Source organism: Herpailurus yagouaroundi, unplaced genomic scaffold (genome assembly GCF_014898765.1).
Source record: "Herpailurus yagouaroundi ecotype Mexico unplaced genomic scaffold, PumYag 162576, whole genome shotgun sequence".
NCBI lineage: Eukaryota > Metazoa > Chordata > Mammalia > Carnivora > Felidae > Herpailurus > Herpailurus yagouaroundi.
The window spans coordinates 88,130-112,076 of record NW_024423297.1 but is presented as its reverse complement, the minus strand read 5'-3'; the positions used below and the strand labels follow the sequence as shown (position 1 = coordinate 112,076).

The 23,947-nt window shown below is 51.8% G+C and overlaps 1 protein-coding gene across 1 annotated transcript; it reads left to right on the top strand.

The window, feature by feature from the left end:
- Window positions 1-3,234: 3,234 nt before the first annotated feature.
- LOC121026870 (heat shock 70 kDa protein 12A-like) lies at window positions 3,235-23,434 on the top strand. Its single transcript, XM_040469682.1, has 7 exons — window positions 3,235-3,376; window positions 11,735-11,906; window positions 15,760-15,846; window positions 16,390-16,494; window positions 17,498-17,756; window positions 20,570-20,673; window positions 21,836-23,434. Exons 1-7 carry the CDS (start codon window positions 3,356-3,358, stop codon window positions 22,471-22,473), a joined length of 1,386 nt encoding a protein of 461 aa, XP_040325616.1. The 5' UTR covers window positions 3,235-3,355; the 3' UTR covers window positions 22,474-23,434.
- Window positions 23,435-23,947: the final 513 nt, after the last annotated feature.

Genomic DNA, 23,947 nt, shown 5'->3' with positions numbered 1-23,947 from the left:
CCTTCCTTCCTTCCTTCCTTCCTTCCTTCCTTCCTTCCTTCCTTCCTGTGTGCCAGATCCGAAGGAGTGTCAAAATAAACACAGTGCGAAGGAGCATGTAGTCAATGGGTTAGTGCTGTGAGGGGGTAACTAACTGGGTGTTTGGTGAAGGCAGAGATTCTGCCCAAAGTGCAGCATCAGGAAAGACTCCCTGGACGAGGAGCACTGGGGGCCTCTCACTGGCAGCAGCTGGAAGGGTGGGTGTTTCAAGAACAGCACAGGGGAAGAACACAGCCAACAGCTGTGGAAAGCAAGCAGTTTTGAGTGGGAGAAGGGCACAGCTGTAGAATAGAATGGGAACAGTGAGCTCGGGTCGAGGCTGTGCAGAGCCTCGAATGCCAAGCTAAGGAACTTCTTGGGTAATGGAGAGCCATCAAAGGATTTCTAATAGGGGAATGTCATGGCCACAGACATAGCATTAGAAGGAGGGAGACCACTGCATCCCAGGGCCTGTAGGGCGGAGGAAAGCCATGTGGAGGCAGCTGACTCCGATCCTAAAGCAGGTGTGTCTGAAGGCTCTGAGACTCTGAGACAGAGTGGCAGGTCATTTAGGGAGCGTGAAGACCAAGAAGAAAGACGGGGGGCGGCGAGGGAAGAAGTGGATCCTGGGAAATAATTCTTACACCAGAAGGGGAGAGGGGAGAGGACAGAAGAAGGAGTAAGAGGGAGGAGGTAGTAAGGGGAGAGCACCATCATTCCTGGGGACAGCCAAGCAGGCCAGGAGGGCCCAGAGAGGTGGACCTGTGTCAGCCTGAAGAGCTGAGATCCCAGGGGGATGGGCGCAGCGCCTGGGAGCCCAGACTGCCAAGTGAAGGACTGTCTGCCTGTAGCGGATGTGGACACCCCGAGAAAGTGAAGGAGCAGAGGGAGGCCGAGTACTCCGGGGGCCCTCGGGTTCCAAGGAGGAGCCAGGGGACTCGGGGAAAATTTAGGACTTGAGAAAGTCCTTGACATTGAATTGTGTTTCAAGTCGGTTAAAGGGAAAAGGGTGAACACCCCGTCTCAGAAGGGGAGGGAAGAGGTGGAGGGGGCAGAGATCAAGCAGGGGTGCAGGAGGGGGTGTGTGGTTTCCAATATGTCAGCTCAGCTGGAACCTGCTAGCACCTTCTCCCAGCGGGGCACATGCTGTCAAGAAATTCCATGAAGAACAGCTTTTTGAGGAGATTTATAAGGGCCGGGCCCTTCACGAGAGGGCTGGCTGGTATTTAAAGGACAGATGGAGTCAGAGGAGGGGTTGTTGCTTGCTGGCCCAGGATAAGCACAGGAGAATATCTACTAAAGCAGCATATCTGAGGAATCACGTGCATGAAGCAGGCTCATCTTTCATGGAGGAAAGCAAGTGAAAGTCCTGACATAATGAGGAGTTTAATTAACGGCAGGGCCCTTTCGCTTGCAAGCTGTACTCCATCCACTGGTGAACAAACAGCTTGTCTAAACAACCTTCCCTCCGGCCAGGAAAGCCCATCATTCATGTTTTGAGCCTTTTCCTGTTTGAAGAGTTTAAAATAGGGGCGCCTGGGTGACTCAGTCGGTTAAGCGTCTGACTCTTGCTCGGCTCAGGTCCTGATCTCAGGGTCATGAGTTCAAGCCCCACACCGGGCTTCGCGGATTGGACTCTTTCCTGGGCCTGAAGCCTTAAAACAAACAAACAAAAAAACCCAGAAAAGTCTAAAACAGACTGGATGGTGATCGGCAGCATACTTAGAACCCTTCCTAACCCATCATCACTCACGTGCCTCTAAAGCCCAAGGCAGACCTGCAAGGAAATAAAACACAATGCAACAAACAAACAACCCTGCTGTTTCACACGAGCGTAATGCAGAGATGTTTCTAAAAACATGTTTTAAGAAAGAGTTTACTAAACCTACTTAACACTGCTGACCTGTATGCTTACAAAAGGCTCACAGGGTAGATTTTATATTATGTGTTCTTGTCACAATTAAAAATGAAAACACTTTTTTAAAAGGAAAAAAAAAAAAAGGAACTGACCATCCAACAGGAAGTTAGTTCGGTGAGAGGGTGGGTTGGTCCCCAGATAACTACTGAAACAGTAGAGGAAATGAGACACCCATCAGAAAAAACAAATGGCCAGCCTATTACTCTTCTGAAACACGTCCCCAGAACTGACTCTGATGTAGGAGGGCAGTAGTGTGTGTTTAGGTTTGATTTCAGATTTGTCTGGTGACTGTGGCAACAGGAGCCAAGGGATAGGAAGGAACTAGCTTTATCAGAGGTCTTCTCCGGGCGAGATGTTCCTCGTGTGTTCTCACTTGTTCTTGCCAGAAACACTGCACGTTAGTTTTATTGTCCCCATTTTACAGATGAGAATATGAGTCTGAGATGTATTCTAGAGACGTATTTTGTCTGCAGGGACTTGGTGCAAACCTCTGATGCTTCTGCCCATCCCATTTATCCACGTGGTTTCTGCTGGTGTGGTTTAACCTTGACCAGAAGTTAAGGGCAGCCTGGTTCTTGCTTAGGTCATGTTCATATCCTTCCTGTCCTGCAAGGAGAACTCCCCTGATGTGCTGGCCTTGTGATAAGGTGGAGGACAGTGACCACTCCTTCGACAACTGGGCTAGGCTCTGTTCTAGACGCGAGACTACATGTAACAATTTAGTCAAGACCTTGGCCTTTAAGAGTCAGGATATACCTGGGTCTGGGTCCAGATTTTGGTTCTGCCATTTCCTAGCTGTGTGGTCATCAAAAGGTTCTGGACATCTCTAAGCCTAAGGTTCCCATCTGTAGAAAAGGCAGAGTTATAATCCCTTCCTAATGGGATTCTTGGATTAATGGAGATGAGTTATGCAAAGTGCTTAACAAGGTTGCCACAGAGTAAGTTCCCAGGAAATGGAGCTCTCAGAAAACTATCACCCCTTCCAACACTAGTATAAGCTAGGGATTATTATCCCCATTGTGCAGATAAAGAAACTGAGGCCTGGGAGACTGTCTCTTTCCCTGTCACGTGATTCAGAAGTGGCCAAAGGCTTCTGATCTCCCCCACCTGCTGCCTGCAGTCACGTTCAGTGAGTGAAAGGAGCTGAGCTCCCTGCTTGTGGAATATTCAGGAAACAGACCCTTGCGTCCTGACACTGGAAAGTTCAGGAGGTGGCCCAATAGTTACCTCAAGAGTTCATGGCCAGGAAGCTTGGAATTCTCGGTGAAGCTGTAGGAGGACCAGCTGTGTCCACTTGACCTGCTGCATTTCCCTTGGTTTTAGGAGCTGAGTGACCAAGCGGGATCAGAGTTTGAGAACTCTGACGTCAGATGGGTCATCACAGTGCCCGCCATTTGGAAACAGCCCGCCAAGCAGTTCATGAGACAAGCTGCCTATCAGGTGAGTGTGGGGCTGGGGCCGGTGGGAGCCCAGGATGCCCGCAGTGGTGACTGTCACCCCACTCAGGTGTCCCCAGCACTCGTAGGCCTCCCTGGGAGGTAGTGAGGGGTCTCCCACTGGCGAGGGGACATAGCGCCTTTCTCCTGGGGGAGGAACGGGGGTCATATCCACAGGGGTTGGGCTGGGCTCGGTTTTCTTTCTCGTTTTATACCTTCTGTACTGCAGACTCCCCAGGGCTAGGATTTCAAAGTGGGGTGCCGAGACATTTCTCTGTGGGCAAATGGAAGTGAGAACCTCAAGGAAGAGGCTTGGGCAGCAAGAATGTTTGAAGAAGAAAAGAATAAAGACAAGGCAAATGGCCATGAACCAGGCACATCAGGGCTGCTGTGGAGGTTGAAAGCTGCACGTCCGTGGCTGGGAAATAAGGCAAACATGATTGTGTTCTGCACATTTCACCTTGGGAGCAACACAGGAGCACACACAGGGGGCCAGGGGGTGGTGAGGTCGCCACACCTGCGTGGTGGCAGGCACGTGGATGACGGGGCGGCATGGCTGAGCACAGTGCCAGTCAGCACCACGGCGCCGTGGACAGAGCATTCCAGTGTCAGTGGCCAGCCTGTCCCTCCTGGGCGCTGGGGCATCACTGGTGCCGTGGACCTGTTTGCAGGCAACCTGTGCCATGACGGGGCTGCCACCAGGGTCTGACTTCATGCCAGGGGTGGCTGGCCGTGCTGACCCGCTGTGCTGACCCACAGGTCAGAGCTGGCTCCAGCTGTACCTAATCCCCTGGGTTAATGCAAGCCCACCCTGGGGCCTGGGCCCACTCTGTGCAGTGAGAGTCCATTTCAGAACCTTCAATTGGAGCTGGGCTGGGGAAAATCACGAAGGGAATAGATGCCCCTTCCCCGGCCTGGCCAATACCTCCCAGGGATCAGCCATCTTCCCCAGGGGATAGATCTCTGATGTTGAGTTTGTGGCCATAAGTAGGAACCTTTCCTTCCAAGTAGCCCACTGGATCGACCTTGAGCACCGAATGTAGCAGAATGGTCGTGGGTACCATGACACCTTCATTGGGGCCATAGATTGTACTCAACACTTGGAGCTTTACTCCAGGTGCCGGACAGAGATATAAGGAGAGCGATGTCCCCATTCCTCAGTCTCCCCACTTCTCCTTCTTCCCTCCTCGCTGTAGGCTCTCCCCTCTGCCCTCCCCTTCAGCGTGAGAATCTGGCCCAGCCTATGTATCTTCCAAAAATAGATTTGTTTTTATAGGGATGAAGGAAGAGGGTGGACGTGGCAGAAAGAGGCAACTTCTTTAACAAGGAAGAAGCCAAATGCGGTTTAGCTGTCCACAGAAACCCTGGGCACCCTGGAGCTTTTCCACAGCGTCAGCCGTCAGGCCGTGTCCGGAGACAGGACGCGGGGACACAGCTGTCGCACAAAGGCACAGCCCTATGTTCTCAGTTTTCACAGGGAGGGCACTCAGGATTCGTGACTTTGATTCTCGTTTTCCCACAGGAAAACTTCAACAACAAACATGTGACCCGGAAAAGGGTCAGTTCTTATTTTTAGCCTGAAAAAGAAAGAGGTACAAGGACTGCAGACTTCTCAGGGCTGTTGGAGCCTTGGGCTGGCTCCTGCCTCTCTGGGCAGTGAGGCCTGGCGGGGAAGCCCCTTGCGTGCCCAGCGGGAAGGAAACCAGGCACTTGGGGGTGCGGTGCCCTCCAGGGTTTGGCCGAATCAAAATGGCACCTCAGAGGGTAGATGATAGATCAGCAGCTCCTCAGAGGGGTGAATGTGACCGGGTTTATGGACGGGGGGCATCTTCTTTCTGAAGCCCAGAGACCCACTGTAGACAGGCCTATCCTTTGGATGCTGGCTAACTTCTGTCTGGTGCAGCGTGTGTGCAGCTCAATCTTTGGCTCTGTGTAATTCTGATTAAAGAATGACAGTTTAGGGGCACCTGGGTGGCTCAGTCAGGTATGCGTCCGACTTCGGCTCAGGTCATGATCTCACAGTCCATGAGTTCGACCCGCGTCGGGCTCTGTGCTGACAGCTCGGAGCCTGGAGCCTGCTTCGGATTCTGTGTCTCCCTCTCTCTCTGCCCCTTCCCTGCCCGTGCTCTGTCTCTCTTGCTCTCTCACTCTCTCTCTCAAAAAATAAACATTAAAAGAAAAATTTAAAGAATTACAGTTTAAAGTCACTGAATGGATTTCAAGACGGCAGAGGCCATTCAATCATTCTTTGTTAACTCATTCATTTATTCATTAAATCCATACTGGAGGACTTCTGCGTGATGGGACGTGGTCGACACTGGAGTCATATCCTGTATGACCAGGATAAAGGCCCCGCTCTCAAGTGGCTCACAGCTGAGTGGGTCAGTGAAGCCTTTTGTACTTTGGGAAGCGGGGCGAAGGGTTTAAAGGGGCACAACTGCTTTGCCAACTAGTCTATGGTGTCTTTAGCCTGTCTTCTGGAAGAGTCCCCATGACAAAATGGAAATGAAGTGTGGCCAAAATTGGCATCTCTCCAGTTCTCTCTTCTTATCCTCCATTAATTTTACAGAACAAGAAAAATGTGTACCTATGATAGTTAATTTTATGTGTAAACTTGACCAGATATGTAAACTGCCACGTTTGGTCAGACATCATTCTGACTGTTGTTGCGAGGGTATTTTTGAATGAGATTAACATTTAAATTGACTGACTAAATAAAGTAGATTGCCCTTTGTAGGATGGGTGGGCCTCATCCAATCAGTTGAAGACCTGACTAAAACAAAAACTCCCTAGAATAAGAAGGAAACCCTCCTGCCTGCCTGCCTGCCTTCAGATTGGAACCCTGTTTTTTTTGTTTTTTGTTTTTGTTTTTTGCTTTTTTTTCCCCGCCTTTGGACTCAAACTGAAACATCAGCTCTTCCTGGGTCTTCAGCGTCCTGGCAAGGGAACTATATCATCAGCTCCCATGGTTCTCCAGCTTGCTGACTGTAGACCTTGGGGCTTGTCAGTCTCCATAATTGTGTGAGCCAATTCTTCATGAAAAATCTCTTTCTATGCTTACAAAGATCCTACTGGTTCTGTTTCTCTGGAGAACGCTAATACAGAACATGAGCAAACACCGCAGTTCTTGGCCACCCAGCTTCTGAGATCTGAGAATGCCCACCCAACCTTTCAGCCAAAGTGCTGCCCACCAGCCTGGCTGCAGGTGGAGGGCTGGAGGGATGAGGCAGAATGGTACTCCGTCAGGGCAGCTGGACAACTGGTCACATCTACCCTGCTTGCATGCAGGAATCAGAGTCCCTCCTTCATGCTGAGCCCAAGTTCATGACACAGTCCCGTGGGGGCTGTGCTTCACCCCTCCACTGGCCTGGGCGGAGGGGTAAGAGGCCCGGATGCAGAGCAGGTGATGAGGCTCTGCGCAGCATCGTGGATGGACGGTTCTGGGGCCTCCGCTCAGAAGTCTGTGATTCAGTGCTGGGGTTGGTGGGGGACCGCAGAGCACTCTATGGATACCGTTTTATCTGTGAAACGCCCAAAACTCCTCTTGTATCAAATGCTTGTCGAAAAAGTGGGTTAAATCTCTATCTTTTATAATTCGCAGCCTCAGGACACCTTTAGACTCTCTAAGAGCATTCTGTGAACAGATGGTAACAGGAGGAACAGCTGATTCCTCTGCTGAGGCCTTCGGAAAAGACCTAGAATAGGAGAGAGTTCACTGAGTCTTGAGGGATAGTCATCACGCATAGGAAATAGTCCAGCTGATTTCTAGAGGCATTTTGCCTGAAACATGCATGACGCTAGTGGGTTCCGGCAGCCTGTCAAATAAAAGGCGGTCCCTTACGTACGATGAGCTCACCTAACACGGAGTTACGGCTTGCGCTGGCTTCCTTTCCTTGAACAAACTGCAGTGAAAAATAATCACATCGGGGAAAAAAACCAACAGCGACAGCCCATGACACCCGGAAGGGGTGCGGCTGGAGCCCGTGCAGCTTGACGTGAGCCCAGCAGGGCACCCGCCTGGTCTGGCCATCCTCCATGGCCGTGCACATGGTCAGTCCCTGGCGGGTTGTCCTGGCTCACGGCGGGGCTGAAGGGAAGAGCAGTCAGTGCAAACACCCATGTCCTGGGCCCCCTCGTGCATGGTTTTTTCACACACCTGTTCCTCCCAGGTAGGGCTCACGACCAGGAAGCAGTGCTCTAAGAACGGCTACAGCAGCGGTCCTGCCGCCCCAGATTCGTGCGGGAGTTAAATGGGAGGGTGCAGTCTTGGCTCAGACACTTTCTGTTTCTGGAATCCCGGGTCACATCAGCAGAAGGCTCCCATTCACTTATCTGGAGACAAGGGCCAGGAAATCACAGAATGAAGCCTGGCTGGCGGGACATACACTCATTCATTCAGCAGCAACTACCCCCTGAGCGCCTACTGTGTGCGGTGGGGCAAGAAGGCCTTGCTGCTGCCCTTAGAAAATGTAGCATCTTGCAGGAGAGGCTCGCTATCTCTGCATGATCTGCAGTTGGAGACAGAATATGCTAGATGCTAGGCCAGCCGGGGCCCAGTGGAGAGAGAGTTCTGCTGGAACAGCAGCTGCAAGGGACCAGCTCCAGAGGCAGAAGTAGCAAAGGCAGCGAGCGTTTCCCCTGCTCTGGTTGACCTGGGCCTGAGCCCAGGTCTCCTGACAGGTGCCAGGTTGAGGGCTGCTGCTGAGAATGACTGCAGGGGTTTATATAAACCCCAGAAACTGCAACCTACCCTCCAGGCGTCCTGCCGGGAGATAAAGACATCCAGGTTTTTCAGAATCTGGAAGATCCTTTTGTATCTCTTCTTTTTCTTGGAGTCCACAGGCCGCTCGGGGACCCCTCCTGGGGAGATGGCATCTGGCAGAGCCAGCCGCCTCCTGTTGCCTCAACCCTGCAGCTCGCCACTGTGGCCCCCGTGGGGGTTGCTGGTGGGGACACGGCCTCTCACTCTCTCTGGGGAGCAGGATGGGCACTGAGCTTGAGCACAGGAGTGTGGTTACTTGTCCTGGGCCTCTTGCCAATATTACCTTTTCCTCTCGCTCTGCTTTGGGGTCCTCTGCACTTCTGCTTCCCACCTGTGTCCTCTCCTGGGTGCCGTGGGGAACCTTCTGTGGAAATGGGTCAAAGCTTTTGCTGTAGAGCCAAGGCCAGCCCAGCTGGGGAGGGACAGATGAAAGGCCTCCCCTGAGGGGTGCAGCTGTGCGGTTCTGGGAAGTGTGGGGCAGTCTGTGTGTCTTCCGTGTGTTCAGGATGTGGGAGCATCATCCCAGGGGGAACCTGGATTGTGTAAGTCACACACCGGCTACACTCGGGCACCTCAAGTCGTGTGACTAGACTCCAGGCTCTTTGTTCCCCTGGATGACTTTTTTTTTTTTTTTTTTTTTTCCCTTCAACGTTTACTTATATTTGAAAGAGAGAGAGAGAGGGAGACACAGAATCCGAAGCGGGCTCCAGGCTCCGAGCTGTCAGCACAGAGCCCGACGCGGGGCTCGAACCCACGGACCGCGAGATCATGACCCGAGCCGAAGTCGGATGCTTAACCAACTGAGTCACCCAGGCACCCCTCCCCCCTGGACTTTTTGATTCGGTTTTCTGTATGGATACTTCACTGTAAATCACAGGGGCCGCTCACAGTTTCAGGGAAGGTGTGGAGAGGAATGAAGGCATCTCGTTTTTCTTATTTTCCCCACTTGTCCCCCCCACTGCCAAGCCCAGGCTCCCGCAGCTCTTCTTGGCCCCATGGAGACCGCCTGGCCGCTTGACATCGCAGTGGGACACATGGCCCTAGCGAGACTTTCCTCCTTGCCGCCACCCTTGGGCAGGGCGCTGGTGCTCCCCTCCCCCCGCCCCTTCTTCCAGGTCGTTTTCCCTTCTGAACTTTGAAAGAGTGCCTTAAACCTTTAGGCCTAGTTGTTTCTTTGTAGTTAGTTTTCCCTTCTTCACCCCGTTTTGTGGAGGCTGGACCTGTCCGCTTCTGTTCTAGGAGGCCCTTGACTTTACAAACCCAGCCAGGTGGTGAAGTCAGTCTTCGAGAGCGGTCCTTTCGAAGGGGGCTCCTCTTGGTTTTATTTTGGATTTCTTCTGGGACCCTGGGGATTGAGGTGCGGAGGTTGCAACTTTCCTGGTGACACGTAGGTGTGTAGCCCTTGTCCTCTGTCACTGGGCACTGCAGCCTTCAGCTGTCTTGGTGTTAAGGGTGCCTAATGTGACCCTGAGGGAAAGTGAGGCTGGGGGGTGGGACTTCTAGTCCCTTGAGTAGGGAGCAGTGGGAAACCTTGTGATGCACCCGGGTCAGTGGCCTGTTGACTGATGGGCACACTGGGCTTCTTCAACCCAAGGGACCAAACTGATGGGCGCAGATGCCCCCAGAGTGGTTGGCCACAGCCGAGGGCACAGGGCAGTAAGGAGGCAGTTTTTCTGTGGATGGTGTAGGTTTTGTAGAGTCGGTCTGCCAGAAGGTGTTCTACCACTCGTGAGGCATTTGCTATCGGGAGGGGGGAGATTTAAGTCACCTGCCTGCCAATGGTGTCTCATTAGGGCACAATTACTTGGCTCATTTGGGGTATGGTTATTATGGAGAATCGACTGCACGTGAGTAGAGGTAACATGCCACGTAGTGCTGTTCCGGAGTAAATGGGTCAAGAGATTGTGCCTTTAAACCAGTTGGAGGAGGAGCAGTAGAGACACCTGGGAAGTTTTGTTCAAGGCCAAAGGCCTGCGTCCCACACCGGTACCTGGAGTTACCGAGAGCAGGAGAGCCAAGAACGAATTAAAGGAGCCGGTCTGCAAGGCCCAAGAGTGGGCCTAGGCCTGCTCGGCCGCATTTGAGCCTAAGACCACCCGGCAGGTTTCATGTCCCGGGAAACCCAAGACAGTCGATCATTCCACTTCTCTGAGCCTTGGTTTCTTTCTGCATAAAGTGAAGACGTTAGGGGCGCCTGGGTGGCTCAGTTGGTTAAGCCTCCGACTTCAGCTCAGGTCATGATTTCATGTGTGGTTCGTGAGTTTGAGCCTCGTGTAGGGCTCTGTGCCGACAGCTCGGAGCCTGGAGACTGCTTCGGATTCTGTGTCTCCCTCTCTCTCTGCCCCTTCCTTGCTCACACTGTTTCTCCTTCTCTCTCTCAAAAATAAATAAACGTTAAAAAAAAAAGTTAAAAAAAAATAAAGTGAATACATTGGACAAAAGGCCAAGACGGCCCTTTTAGCATTTCTGATATTCTAACCTGACCCCGCCCCCCATCTCCTTGCACAATAATTGAACCTCCTAAGCCCCTTCCCTCTGTGAGTCTAGGCCGGCTCCTCCTGGTGAGAGGTCACTATGCATATGTGGCATTAGACCTTCCATCCCTGATCTACAGGTTGAGTCACTAAACCTTATGGTCTGGTGTAGACCTGGGGTCTTCTCCAAAGTGGCTAGGGCACAAGGGCAGCATCCCGAGGTTCCCTAGGGAACAGCAACACAGAGAGCAAACAGTGGTAACGGCCGAAGAGCGCTTCTCTGGTCCGTCTTGCTGGTAACCAGGACCCCTTGGGCCTGAACAGCTCCAACAAGCGAGGCCTCTCGCTCCAGTTCAAAGCCACAGGAGGTGGGCAGGAACGTGTCACAGGCCACGCCAGGCTCATTTCTCTGAGTGGCCTCAGAAGAGTGCTCCTGGAGCCTCCTGGCTGGCTCTTGTAAGGGTCTGTGACTGGAACAAGCCAGATGTCACAGAGCAAAAGCATTTCAGCTATTAAAGGGGTAAAGGCTTTGAGTAAAATAACTGCCAGCTGCCTTTTGACCCATATTCTAGAAAACGTGAGACTACGTGGGATTTCAGGAGGGCTTTCTCCCAGAGCCCTGGAGTCCTAGCGTGCTGAAGTCATGTCTGATTCCCATACAGCCAAATCAAATGCGTCCATGGCTGAGGCCCAGCCATGGTCCATTGTTTCCTAGGCCACCAAATATCGGGGTTTGCTCTTAGACCACCAGGCCCATTGTACCCAGAAACAGACTACCTGCCTTCCATCTTCTGGTGGTTTATAGAGCTTTGGGGCCTTTCCCCCTTCATGCATCTCAGTTCTGGGCCAAGCAAGTCCCAAATGTAAGAGGCCCCATGACCCGGAGGGCCCTGCCTTTCCCAGAAGCACTCCTACGTTTTCTTTGTCCACTCCGCAGTGTTTGGGTGCCTGGCTTGGGGCCCAGCACCCAGTCACCCCTGATCGATAGCGCTGCAGAGATCTATGGAGGGAATTAAGCAAGCAGAGCATGGCTGTCCCTTCCTTGGGGGTGTAGGTGCAAGGTGAGCGTCCTCAGAGTGATACTGCCTGGAGAGCCTGGGTCCCAGCCTCTGCCTCTGTCTTCCAGGCAGGCCTGGCCTCCCCGGACAACTCGGAGCAGCTCATCATTGCCTTGGAGCCCGAGGCGGCCTCCATCTACTGCCGGAAGCTGCGGCTGCACCAGATGATCGAGCTGAGCAGCAAGGCCGCGGTCAACGGGTACAGCTCCAGTGACACAGTGGGAGCCGGGTTTGCACAGGGTACCTCCTGCTCTCTCTCTCTCCCCTCCCCGCTCTCTCCCATCCCAACCCTGCATGTTTTGGGCCCTGATTATTTAAGGCATTTAGCGCGGTAATGAAGAACCGAGATGTTCCCAGAGGGGTCGGCTGTGAGCACGTCTGTTCTCAGCGCCCCCTCCGGGACCCCTCCAGGGCCCCTTGTAAACTCCGCAGTGGTCACCCGGGTTCATCACCTCCCACACGTGTGCCTCAGGTGTGGGAAGGGTGCTTCTCTCCAAGAACCGGAGAGATGGCCCCAGAGCAGCTCCTGGTTTTACATTTTACTAGGCTTTTAATTTTTCTTGTTTATTAACTGATTCTTAATCTAATCCCACTTGGCCTGTTATTAATTCCCCCATTAAGGCTGTTGATTTATTGCTGACTCACTCCCTGGGGCCGCTTCGTGTGTGATGAGCTCATTATGTGTCTTAACCGTGAACCTGGCGAGAGTTTAAAATACAGATGAAAGGGGCGGAGGCTTCCTGACCCCACTGGTGCTCACATAGCTGTGGGAAGGAGTACCGCCTAGGGAGATCCAGGATGGGTATTAAGGAACTTTTTCTCTTTAGTAGTTACTTGTGTGCCAGTTGGTCACATTCTTGGTCCTAAGAACCGTCTTCCCTGGTATCCAGGGCTCTGTGAGTCTGTCCAGGGCCACAGACTTTTCAGACATCCTAGGTCAGGGTCAGAGCCACCGACGTGAGCGAGTTTAGGCACTAATCAGAGCGCTGTGAGTGCCGTTTCCAGGTCGGGGCCTCGAGGGCAGAAACCCACCCATCACCCATGCCCACCCCATCCTGGAAGGCCCTGGAAGGGAGGAGGAGAGGGAGAACGTTAGCTAGAACTGTGGCCCATTGTCCCCCTACAGCCTGGTTCCAAGTTTTCCTTGCTCCCCACACCCAAAGCCTGTCTCTGTACTGCCCAAGGCACTGGGGCCCTGGCTCAGCCTTTGCAGGTGTGCATCCCTGCCCAGGCCCTGGGTCCTCTCCTCCAGAACTCTCCTCTTCCTCTTCATGGGGCCACTCTGCCCCAGAGGCCACCACTCTGCATTTTCAACCCAAGATGGAGGAGTCTGTGAACCTCAGCCACGAGACAATGGCCAGGCTGCTGTCTCAGGCTGCCGGGGCTAAGTGCTAACACCTCAAGACCTGATTCACCCGGAACAGAAGCAAGCAGGCTCTCCTTTGACTCCGAGGGCTCGATTTGCTTTTTCTGGGCAATGCTCAGCCTCCACCGAGGCATGCCGCGGCTGGCCTTACTGCTAACTAAGTCAAATGTGTTAACATGTTACATACTCAGCACAGCCTATTTAATTAAATTTTCGTCTTCATCATTGTAATTGGAAAAGAGACGCATGACTGACTGGGCTTCATATCTTACATGCTACTTCCTGCCAGTTCATAAACAAAAATTCATGTCAGAATTAGCTAGTTGTAGTGCGGCTCCTAATGCTTCTGAAGTGTAACATTCGCATGGAAGGGGAAACTGGTTTTGAATGCTTGCCTTCCCCGAGGGCTCAGGTTTTGGTTCCCTTTCCTTTAACATGGCCTGTCCACCCCACACTGTGTCTGTGTCCTGTGCTTTGTGGGATTTGCTCTTGTCTTGTGCTCAGAGGGTCTTTTTGGTTTTTGAAATCCTCAAATTGTTGGCCACCACCCCTCAGAGGGGCAGTGACACAGGGGTTCTGTCTCAGCCTTGCTTTACAGTTGGTCTGTCTCCCAGAAGGAAGGGGTGCTGCCTGGGGAGGCCTGGCAGAGCACTTAATCAGGAGTACCCTGGATGGCATTAAGGCCCTGAGCCCTTCTGGGCTGTTCTCTGCCCTCAGATGCTCCTTCGTGATGGGCGCCCCATGGACACTACTGACGGGAATGGGGATACCACTGTGCCCCCAGCACCGCAGGGTTGCTGTTAGCATTATTTTGCACCAAAAGGATTTCATGAGATCAGTAAAAGACACATTTTTCTTAATGTTGGGCTTACTTTGCCCCAAAGTGTGATAATTTTTTTGAGAGCTCAGAATATGTTTTATTAGTCTTGCTTGGTCTTTTTTTTTTTTTTTTTTTTTACTGTTTATTTTTGAGAGAGAGAGAGAAACAGAATGTGAGCAGGGGAGGAGCAGAGAGAGAGGGAGGCACAGAATCTGAAACAGTCTCCAGGCTCTGAGCTGTCCGCACAGAGCGTGACGCAGGGCTTGAACTCACAAACCGTGAGATCATGACCTGAGCCGAAATCGGACGCTTAACCGACTGAGCCACCCAGGTGCTCCTTGCTCGGTCATTTTTTAGGACTGCCATTTGTTAGCCGTCTAGATTGTTTTAGCAAACCAAATGCCCCCAACAAGGTCCGCGATAGAAGTTCATGGGGAGCCAGTGCTGGGAACAGGAGTTTGGGGATCCCTCCCAGGTCTGCAGGGACTCTTAGATCCGAGGGCCTCACCACTGTACTCCAAGGCCCAAGGAATTCAGAGCTGACAGGCACTTGCCATTCTAATCCCCAGGGAAGACATTGTTTTGCAAACACAGTGCTCCTTGCTAGAAGAGGCTAGAGGGTCAAGGGTCCTTAATTGGATAACTAACAACAGACGGATTTATAAGGCACTTCCAAGTCAGCAGCACCAGTTTAGGGACGGGAAAAATTGGTGGGGGGCGAGGTTGTGGGATGGGGCAGCAGAGCAGTGGACAGAGACTTTATCTGTGAAGTTGGGGGTTGCTCTAAGTTGTTCACTGTAGTGGCCATTTCTTGGGTAGCAGGTCTCACACTTGGTGCTTTGCCTTCCTTATCACCTACTGTGTGCTGGGTGTCACATTGGGTGCTGAGGAAAAATCGGAGAACCAGTCCCTGCTCTGCTGCTGAGGAACTGAGGCCAAGTGTTATTATCCCCATTTTATGGATGGGGAAGGTGAGGCCCAGAGGGGTTAAATGATTTGCCCCACTTCCCACCTCGGCTGTGCCCTGCTGGTTCCCAGCTACCCTCTCGCGGCACCTTTCCCATCTCCTAATATTCATATTCTGCTTTTCCAGATTTCAGTGTAAATCGTTAAATCCCAAAGGCATGAGGGTCCATGGCCCAAGGGTTGATTTTGAGCTGCAAGACAGAGTCGTGGGAACTGCAAGTCCCTTAACCTTGTTTGACCTGGTTTCTTCCTCTGAACAGAAGGATGATGATTTGTGCCTTGTCTGCCTCACAGAGCTGTCGGGGGGGCCTATGAGGGATGCAGTGACCCCACCCAAGGCGTCACAGCCCCTCAGCGCCCCGGGGCCACAGCCATGTTGTTCCCCAGTGTTAGGAAAAAGGTGGCCAGGGCTTTGCTAGGTTTGGATGGGCCACCTGTGGCTGAAGCGCCACCTGGTGGCGGAAGAGCACATTGGCTTCACCCAGGTCGGGGAAATGGCTTCCATGCAGTTTATCCAGCATCCAGATTAGGAAAACATACCCGACATTCCTTGCAGCAGACAGAGTTCCTTGAGGTGCAGTTATTTAACCAAGTGCACTGCAAGCTTCTTGGCAGACAAGTCCCTCCCTGGGACAGCAAAGCCAGGAATTTGGTTGATGTATTAACCCTTTACCCCAAAAAGTGTCACTGGGGGGGGAAGGGCTTCTCCAGGGTGAGCCTTCCAGCAGGGTACAGGCCCAGCTGCCATGCAGTGAATAGACAGGCGCTGGTGAAAATGGTCTGGCTCTGAGGTTCCCAGTGTTGTGTTTATGTAATCATTTTGGTCAAGTATCGCTACACGTTCCCTCCCTAAACCTCACGCTGTTGCCTCCGCTGACTGCAGACGACTGCCAGCCTTTTCATGCTTTCTCACCCGTCCTTTTCTTTCTGTCGGCCACTAGCTAAGGAGCACATACGGCGTAATCGGCAGAGTCGGACCTTTTTGGTGGAGAATGTCATAGGAGAGATCTGGTCCGAGCTGGAGGAAGGTAGCGTCCTTGAACGTCCTTTGCCCCTTGCTGGATGCGTTTTGTGCTGCTGGCAAAAATGCATTCCTGTTCGCTCCTTTTGCATTTCTGGAAAATGTTCAAAATCGGTTGGTTTTAAAGACCACTGCGCCAAGGAGAACTTTTTGGGGCCTATAAGTTTGCATGTTACAAAACCATACAGACTCTTCCGAAGAAAAGCAGGAACTGGAGCTCCCCAGTTCCAGAGTAAGTCTTGGGTTAAACAGCAGGTCATGCGATGGCAGGACATTGTCCACTCGTGCCTGCCAGGTCTGCAGCAGCTTTAAAGATTCACTCGTCTGGGTTCTTTATCGCCATGCTCACCGGCGATGAGCACTCCTGGGCAGACACTACCCCGGTCTCTTCCGTCGGGAATAACTTGCCGAGCGGCTCATCAGCGACACCGCTGTATTAATGAGAAGCGTTGCCGGGAGTTTAGCTGGGTGTACCGAGTCATCACCCCCCAGCTTGTTTCAGGATGGGGCCGACCAGCGGCCGATGTAAAGGGTGGATGTTTTTAACCAGGTGACAAGTACGTGGTTGTGGACAGTGGCGGTGGCACCGTCGACCTGACTGTCCATCAGATACGGCTACCGGAGGGACACCTTAAAGAACTGTATAAAGCAACAGGTGAGCCCCTGCATGACCGATTTTCTCCTTCCTGAGCTGTTTCTCTCCTGTCCGATTTCTCTTGCTATTTCCTTCTCTCACTGCTGTCTGCACGTGGGATTCTAGGCCCCGAGGGGTACGGATACCCAGATGCTTGTGTGGGGCCGGAGAGCAAGATGCAGTTAAATGCTCTTCAAAACACAAACCACCGTAGGGGCGCCTGGGGGGCTCAGTCGGTTGAGCGGCCGACTTCGGCCCAGGTCATGATCTCACGGTCTCTGGGTTTGAGCCCCGCGTCAGGCTCTGTGCTGACCGCTCAGAGCCTGGAGCCTGCTTCCGATTCTGTGTCTCCCTCTCTCTCTGCCCGTCCCCCACTCATGCTCTGTCTCTGTCTCAAAAGTAAATACACATTAAAAAAAAAAAAAGTTTTAAGACACAAACCACCGTAACTTGGGTTTTGGCATACAACGAGCCTGTTTTAGATCCTGGCCAAGGGAGTTTCTTTCTGGAAGTTCTGGAAGGATATGATTGTCATCTGATTTGTCACCTGTGTTTTAGTGCCACGGTTAAGCTTTCTAGGGAGGTCTCGGGACACCTGGTCTTGGATCAAAGTTGCCAAAGCAAGCAACAGGCTCTCTCCCTTGATGGGGGTGGGATGATGAATAAGTAATAGATCACAGAGTCTCCTCAGTGGGCCTGCTGATTTTCCAGACCCTGTCCCTGGATTTCTTGGGTAGGAATACCGCGATGCTCCTAGTTACTTATGTGTATCAATTTTATTTAAAATGTAATTGATTTTAAGAAGTTTGTTGATGAGTGATTCTGTAGGGGAAAGTCTCTGCACCTGGAATGAGAAGAACTGGAGGGTTTTAAAGCTTAAGTAAAAACCGTAGCTGCTGTCTGTTTGCTCACTGGGCCCAAGTTCGTGCGACTTTGTGTTTCAGAGAAGAACGCAGGGTAGGATGTCTCTCAGAGTCTGAATTCAGTTTTCACACGGCAGGCTCTCATTTTGTGCTTGACTCAGGTGGACCCTACGGATCCTTAGGAGTAGATTATGAATTTGAAAAACTTCTGTGTAAAATATTTGGAGAGGATTTTATCGAACAATTCAAAATCAAGCGTCCCGCGGCCTGGGTTGACTTAATGATTGCATTTGAGTCTCGTAAGAGGGCGGCTGCCCCAGACCGAACTAACCCACTGAACATCACCCTGCCCTTCTCCTTCATCGACTACTACAAGAAGTTCCGTGGCCACAGCGTGGAGCACGCCTTGAGGAAGAGCAAGTGAGTGGGATTCACCTTTGGCTTAGGCCATTCTAGGGGGTGGATCCTACCGAGGGGAGGGAGGAAGGGGGTGTGGATTCTGAGTTCCAATACTACACACAAGCTGTGTGACCTTGGCCAAGTGACTCACCTTCTCTGTTCCTCAGTCTTTCGTCTGGAAAATGGAAGCGATCATTCCACTTACCTCAAAGGGTTGTTGTGAGGATAAAGTGAGTTCAAAAGTTAGACACTTAGCACAATGCCTGGGACCTGAAAACTCCTGTTTCTGTGTTAGCTTTTATTATGTGCCAATAACCATAAGCTTTGTGAAAGCAGGGAATTTTGTGTTTTTGGCCTCTGCCGTATCCCCAGCATCACAACAGAACCTGGTACAACGTAGAGGTGCTCAGTAAATATCTGTTGAGCAAAATCCCACGGGGCTCGGAGTCTCTTGGCTACAGGCAAGCGTTCGTAGCTCAGCTTATTGCAAAATGGACATTTGGAAGCTGTGTGAAAGCTGAATGACAAATTGATAGACAAAAATCACAGGCTTCTAAAAATCTTTTTATAGCAGAAGATTTCAAACATTCACTGTGCAAAATGAACCTCATGACACAACTTCAACAGCTGTCACCTCCTGGCCAGTCCAAATCCTCGTGCACACTCTCCCAAGTATTTTAAAGCAAATCTGATCATCATCTCATCCATGAATATGTCAGTAGGTATCGCTAAGATAAATTTAAAATCATTACCATAATGCTGTTATCACGATCACGCTTGACACGAGTTCTTCAATATCCTCAAATTCCCAGCTAACATTACAATTTTTCCAACTGCCTTATATATGTTTTTCAGTTTGCACTGATATCCAAAAGATGGCTCTCCATAGCCGTTATCTGATAGGCCCCTAAGTCCCGCTTACTATACGGGTTCCCTCTCCTGCGTTTTCTTTACAGTTTATTATTAGATGACAAAGCTGATCGTCCCATGGAGTTTCCCGCAGTCCGGGTTTTTTGTTTATCGTACGCTCACGTAACGTGTTTGGTCCCCTGGTATTTTTGACAAATTGGCAGACGGAGCTAGAGATCTGGTCAGGTTCAAGTTTGAGTTTTTGGCAAACCTGCCTCATGGGTGGTAGTGTGTCCTCCTCTCACATCAAGTCAGGGAACACATGCTATTTGCTTGTTGCTTCTTTTGTGATGTCAGCAGCCACGGAGGGGAGTTGCCTAGGTCCGTTATGTTAAGGGATAGCCCCTTAGTCTCTCACTCTGTCTTCATTTGTCAGCTAGCCTATTTCTGGAGAGAGAAACTCTTCTCAATGGTTTGATTGCACTGAAATACATTTCACCTAGGAAAGACAGGACAAATTTTTGGTTCTTTCTTTTCGTTTATGAGTTTTTTGTTAAATATTGTTGATTTCCTAGCATTCTCCTAAGTGACAAATGCATTTTTTTCTTTTGTGGGGGCAGAAGGGGGTATTATTAAGGCTTCGTGGATTTAGGCATGTTTGACGTATTTTAAACCATGGCAGTTATATCCTTAGTGATGGTCAAAATGTCCCATCTTGGCCAGTAGGAGCCTCTTTAAGTTGGCTCCTGAGTCCCGTTGATGTGACATTTTGATCTGACTTCTGGCTCATCTTGTATATTCCCCATCCCAGATCTGCAATCGGCCATTTCTCTAAGAAGCCCAGGTTCCATTTAGTGGGAAATGAAGTGGATAGGATTGTAGGTCTTCTTGACCTTGAAGCAGGTCCCTAGCCAGACTCTGACTAGGCTCATGTTCTCTCTGTCCACTGGCCCCCTCCCCACAGGCACCTGTTCCGAGTCTAACCCCAAGTCCTTCTCCACAGTTCTGCGGCCTGTCAGCTCTCCTGGGGAGACTGGCCACAGCCAGCCACGGAGTCATTCCATGCCACACCACATTGTCCTGTGGCCGAGGCCACAGAAAGATGCCTGGTCAGGGAGACCTGGCAGCACCTAGAATGTGAGGCTAGGAAGCGGCTGGTGTGTGCTTTGCTTCAGGGACAGAGATGCCATTTGCTTGGCTTCTTTGAACTTGAGGATGGGTGGGGCACATGCAGTCCCTGGCATTCCTTTAGTGCCAGAAAATTTCCAAAGTGTTTTCACAGCTGTGGTATTGAACTTGATCCTGACAACCGCTGTGAGAAAGGTAAGACGGGTTGTGTTATCCTTGATTTCCAGACACGAGACTGGGGCTCAGACAAAATGCAGGCCAGCTTGTCCCAAAGTCCCGCAGCCTCTGAGTGGTGGAGGCCGTCCCGGAGCCCAGCAGTCCCGGCTCCTTGTCTGGTGTTCTTTCTGCTCTGGATGTGCTGCACCTTTGACAGGGAAAGGGGCATCCTGGTAGGACGGGGCTTCTCACTGTCAGGGGACAGGTGCCTGCAGGGCTCAAGGAAATGCACTTGAGCACACAGGTCTGTGGCCAGATGCAGCAGCACCATGGACACATCATATGAGCCTTCAATGGACTTGAATCCGACTATCGCTGGACTATAAAATGTGGTCATTCAAACGAGACAGACCCCTTCCCTTCTTTCCCTGTCTTTTGCACTAGATTTCGGCTTCCACTACCCCAAGGGAAGGCTGGCCACAACACAAAGCAAAGAGAAAACCAAGAGGCTATGTCTTAGCTTTTGAGCATCTAAGGGTCTGGGTTGTGGCAGTCGAAGGTATTTCCAAGGACTTTCAAACCCTTCGGTTCCCTTAAATGTGACAGCTGTTCTGTTCTGTCAGGGGCCGTCTCTGCGCACAGTAGCCTGGGTCTCCTCCATACTCTCACTTCTCATTTCTCTCTGTGCCACACCCCCACAGCGTGGATTTTGTGAAGTGGTCCTCGCAGGGGATGCTGAGGATGAGTCCGGATGCCATGAATGCCCTTTTCAAGCCAACCATTGACAGCATCATTGAGCATCTCCGTAAGTATGAGCCAGGGCTCGGCCACTCAGTGGGGCAGAGCTGAATGGGGACTGACTTTTCCGGCATGACCAGCTAGAGCCTGTGAGGTCAGACTGGCAGGGGGTCAGGGGCTGGGAGCCAGAGGCCGGGGCCTGGGCATGTATGCGGGAGGTTGCTGGGCAGAGGCTCTCCAGATCCCTCCCCTCAGGTACCGCACAGCAGCCCAGAGCCTGTCTTCACCTGGGCCTTGAGTTTGGCTTCGAAAGTCAGGGAGCCGGGAACTCTGCAGCAAGCAGTATTATCCTGGAGTGACAGGGCCTAGGGAATGCGCAGTCTTTGCTTTATCAGGATGCGTGGGGAACCAAAATCTTTGCTGGGGAGGGGGCACACTTGCGTGGACCAAAGAAAGGTCTCCTGGGAGGGAGCAAACAGAATCTAGCCCTCAGGGGCCCTCCCTCAGGGACACACAGTAGACTCCCCGGGGACCTTTTTCAGTATCCAGGCTCCCCATTCACTTCCCTCCCCACACTGACTCAATCAGAACCTCTTTGAAAACCAAAGAATACTTTTTATAACAGCCTGCCTTGACTTAGTTAGCAGGACCACAGGTTTGGAGAATGTCAGGAATATTTATTTATGCCTAACAAATTATTCCTTGAAACGATCACCACCTAGCTGTTAAAATGTTTCCACTTAGCAATAGCTTTGGTTTTTGTCCCTGAGCATATAGGTGTGCAAACCCCCTTCTGAAGACCATCTCTACAGGGACACCTGGGTGGCCCAGTTGGTTAAACATCCAACTTCGGCTCGGGTCGTGATCTCACGTTTCGTGGGTTCGAGCCCCGCGTTGGGCTCTCTGCTATCAGCTCAGAGCCTGCCTCAGATCCTCTGTCCCCTCTCTGCCCCGCCCCCACTCACGCTCTCTCTCTCTCTCTCTCTCTCTCTCTCTCTCTCTCTCTCAAAAATAAACATTAAAAAATTCTTAAAATAAAATTTAAAAAATAATAAAAAAATAAAATAAAGGCCAGCTCAAGAAAAATTCTGTTCAGCCAGCTCAGACAGGTCTGAGTGGGCCCAGTGGGGCCACATGGTTTTGTCTATTTGCCGCATTCTTAGGCCACCAGTACCCCTCAGCAGCTGGCTTTTGGTGATAGAGTGCTGTCCCTTCCTCTTTGCTTTCAGGGGACCTGTTTCAGAAGCCCGAAGTGTCCACGGTCAAGTTCCTCTTCCTGGTGGGAGGCTTTGCGGAGGCGCCCCTGCTGCAGCAGGCGGTGCAGGCTGCCTTCGGGGACAAGTGTCGCATCATCATCCCCCAGGACGTAGGCCTCACCATCCTCAAGGGCGCCGTCCTCTTCGGCCTGGACCCCGCCGTCATCAAGGTGCGCCGGTCGCCCCTCACCTACGGGGTGGGCGTGCTGAACCGCTACGTGGAAGGCAAGCACCCCCCCGAGAAGCTGCTGGTGAAGGACGGCACTCGCTGGTGCACCGATGTCTTCGACAAGTTCATCTCGGCCGACCAGTCGGTGGCCCTGGGGGAGCTCGTCAAGCGTAGCTACACCCCGGCCAAGCCTTCCCAGCTGGTCATCGTCATCAACATCTATAGCTCCGAGCACGACGACGTGAGCTTCATCACCGACCCGGGGGTAAAGAAGTGCGGTACCCTCCGCCTGGATCTCACAGGGACCAGCGGCACAGCCGTGCCCCCCCGGAGGGAGATCCAGACCCTCATGCAGTTCGGGGACACAGAGATCAAGGCCACAGCCATCGATATAGCCACCTCGAAGAGTGTCAAGGTTGGGATTGACTTCTTAAATTACTAACGGGCCCTCCCGCCGCCTGCCCCGCCCTTGGACCCGGCTCACCTGCATCTGCTGACCTCAACCCTGACTGTTCTTTCCCTGTCCTCGACCCTCAGCATCGCCCACCTGGATTTCAGCAGGGAAGATGGGAACCACCAGGGCTGGAAATAATCAGGGGTTTTCGAGGGCACACTGGAGTCAGAACAACTGTCGGAAATCGAGACTGAGGTTTGGGAATAAGAAATCCGAGGATCCTGGGAGAGCAGCTCGTTTTTATGGGTACAAAGTGGTGAAACCCACACCCGTCAAGGGAATCGGTCCACTTCTGCAGCTGCGACTCAGCTTGCTTTGAACGCATCTCCGGTAAGCAGGACTCAGGATGCCTTGTCGCTGTCTTTCTAGGTTGGATGTGAGATCTCTGCGTCAGGAGGAGATTCTTCATCTATTTGAGACGTTTCTTTGTACGTTTCTTGGGGGATGGCAGTCAATATAAAATACCACCCATCTGCAGTTAATTTCTTGTCATCACCATGTGATTGAATGTGGTGATTCAGCAGGAGCTTGGAGCATTTTTAGCTGGTAGGAGAAGACTGCCCACGCGGGGCACTATTTTAGGTTCTCGTAATTTGAATTCTGAATAGGTTCAGTGAGGAGTAACGATAGCCAGCTAATCGGCTAGGATTTGAGTGAGTGGGAGGACAGACACCTTAACTTTTCAGCAGGTGAAGACTTGCTTTGAGGGAAATGGACATTAAGGCACTGCTGACTTCTGCCGAATCATATGCTGCGACATCGTTCCCCGGATACCAGATCCTGACTCCTGGGTTCATAAGTGATTCGAGTTAACCTTAGTAGACTTCAGGTGTCAGGAAAGGAGCCTGCAGTCTGCGTTGTTCACATCAGCAAGCCCAGGATCTGGAACGGCTCCACACCTCGACAAGCGTACATGTTTTAAACTAACTCCCTCCTCGCCGTCATCTCCCAGAGCGTTTCAGCCACGTAGTCCCACATTTCAGGAGGAATACACTCGTGATACATGGGTAGAGAATCTGCATTATGAAACGTTTCCCTGGAATCTTCAGGTTTTTTTTTAAGTGTATCTACAAGGAATTCCTAGATCTGTCCTTGATGAATTCAGTCAGGTCTTTTTCAAAGCAGATTGACCTGTGGATCGCCCTCGTGCCTGGCCGCTTCTTAAAAGTGGGTTCCTGGAGGGGCGCCTGGGTGGCGCAGTCGGTTAAGCGTCCGACTTCAGCCAGGTCACGATCTTGCGGTCCGTGAGTTCGAGCCCCGCATCGGGCTCTGGGCTGATGGCTCAGAGCCTGGAGCCTGTTGCCGATTCTGTGTCTCCCTCTCTCTCTGCCCCTCCCCCGTTCATGCTCTGTCTCTCTCTGTCCCAAAAATAAATAAACGTTGGGGGGGAAAAAAAAAAGTGGGTTCTTGGAGCCTATTCCTTTTACAAATGGAAGCTGGGTCTTGAGGAGGGGGACCAGCG

What these genes read in the sequence shown, in the direction of transcription:
- LOC121026870 (XM_040469682.1), top strand. Translation starts at nt 3,356, where the DNA reads ATGAGACAAGCTGCCTATCAG. An exon ending in GGGAGCCGGGTTTGCACAGG is followed by an intron (nt 11,907 to 15,759) that starts GTACCTCCTGCT and finishes GTCGGCCACTAG; the next exon opens with CTAAGGAGCACATACGGCGT. An exon ending in CAGCATCATTGAGCATCTCC is followed by an intron (nt 20,674 to 21,835) that starts GTAAGTATGAGC and finishes CTTTGCTTTCAG; the next exon opens with GGGACCTGTTTCAGAAGCCC.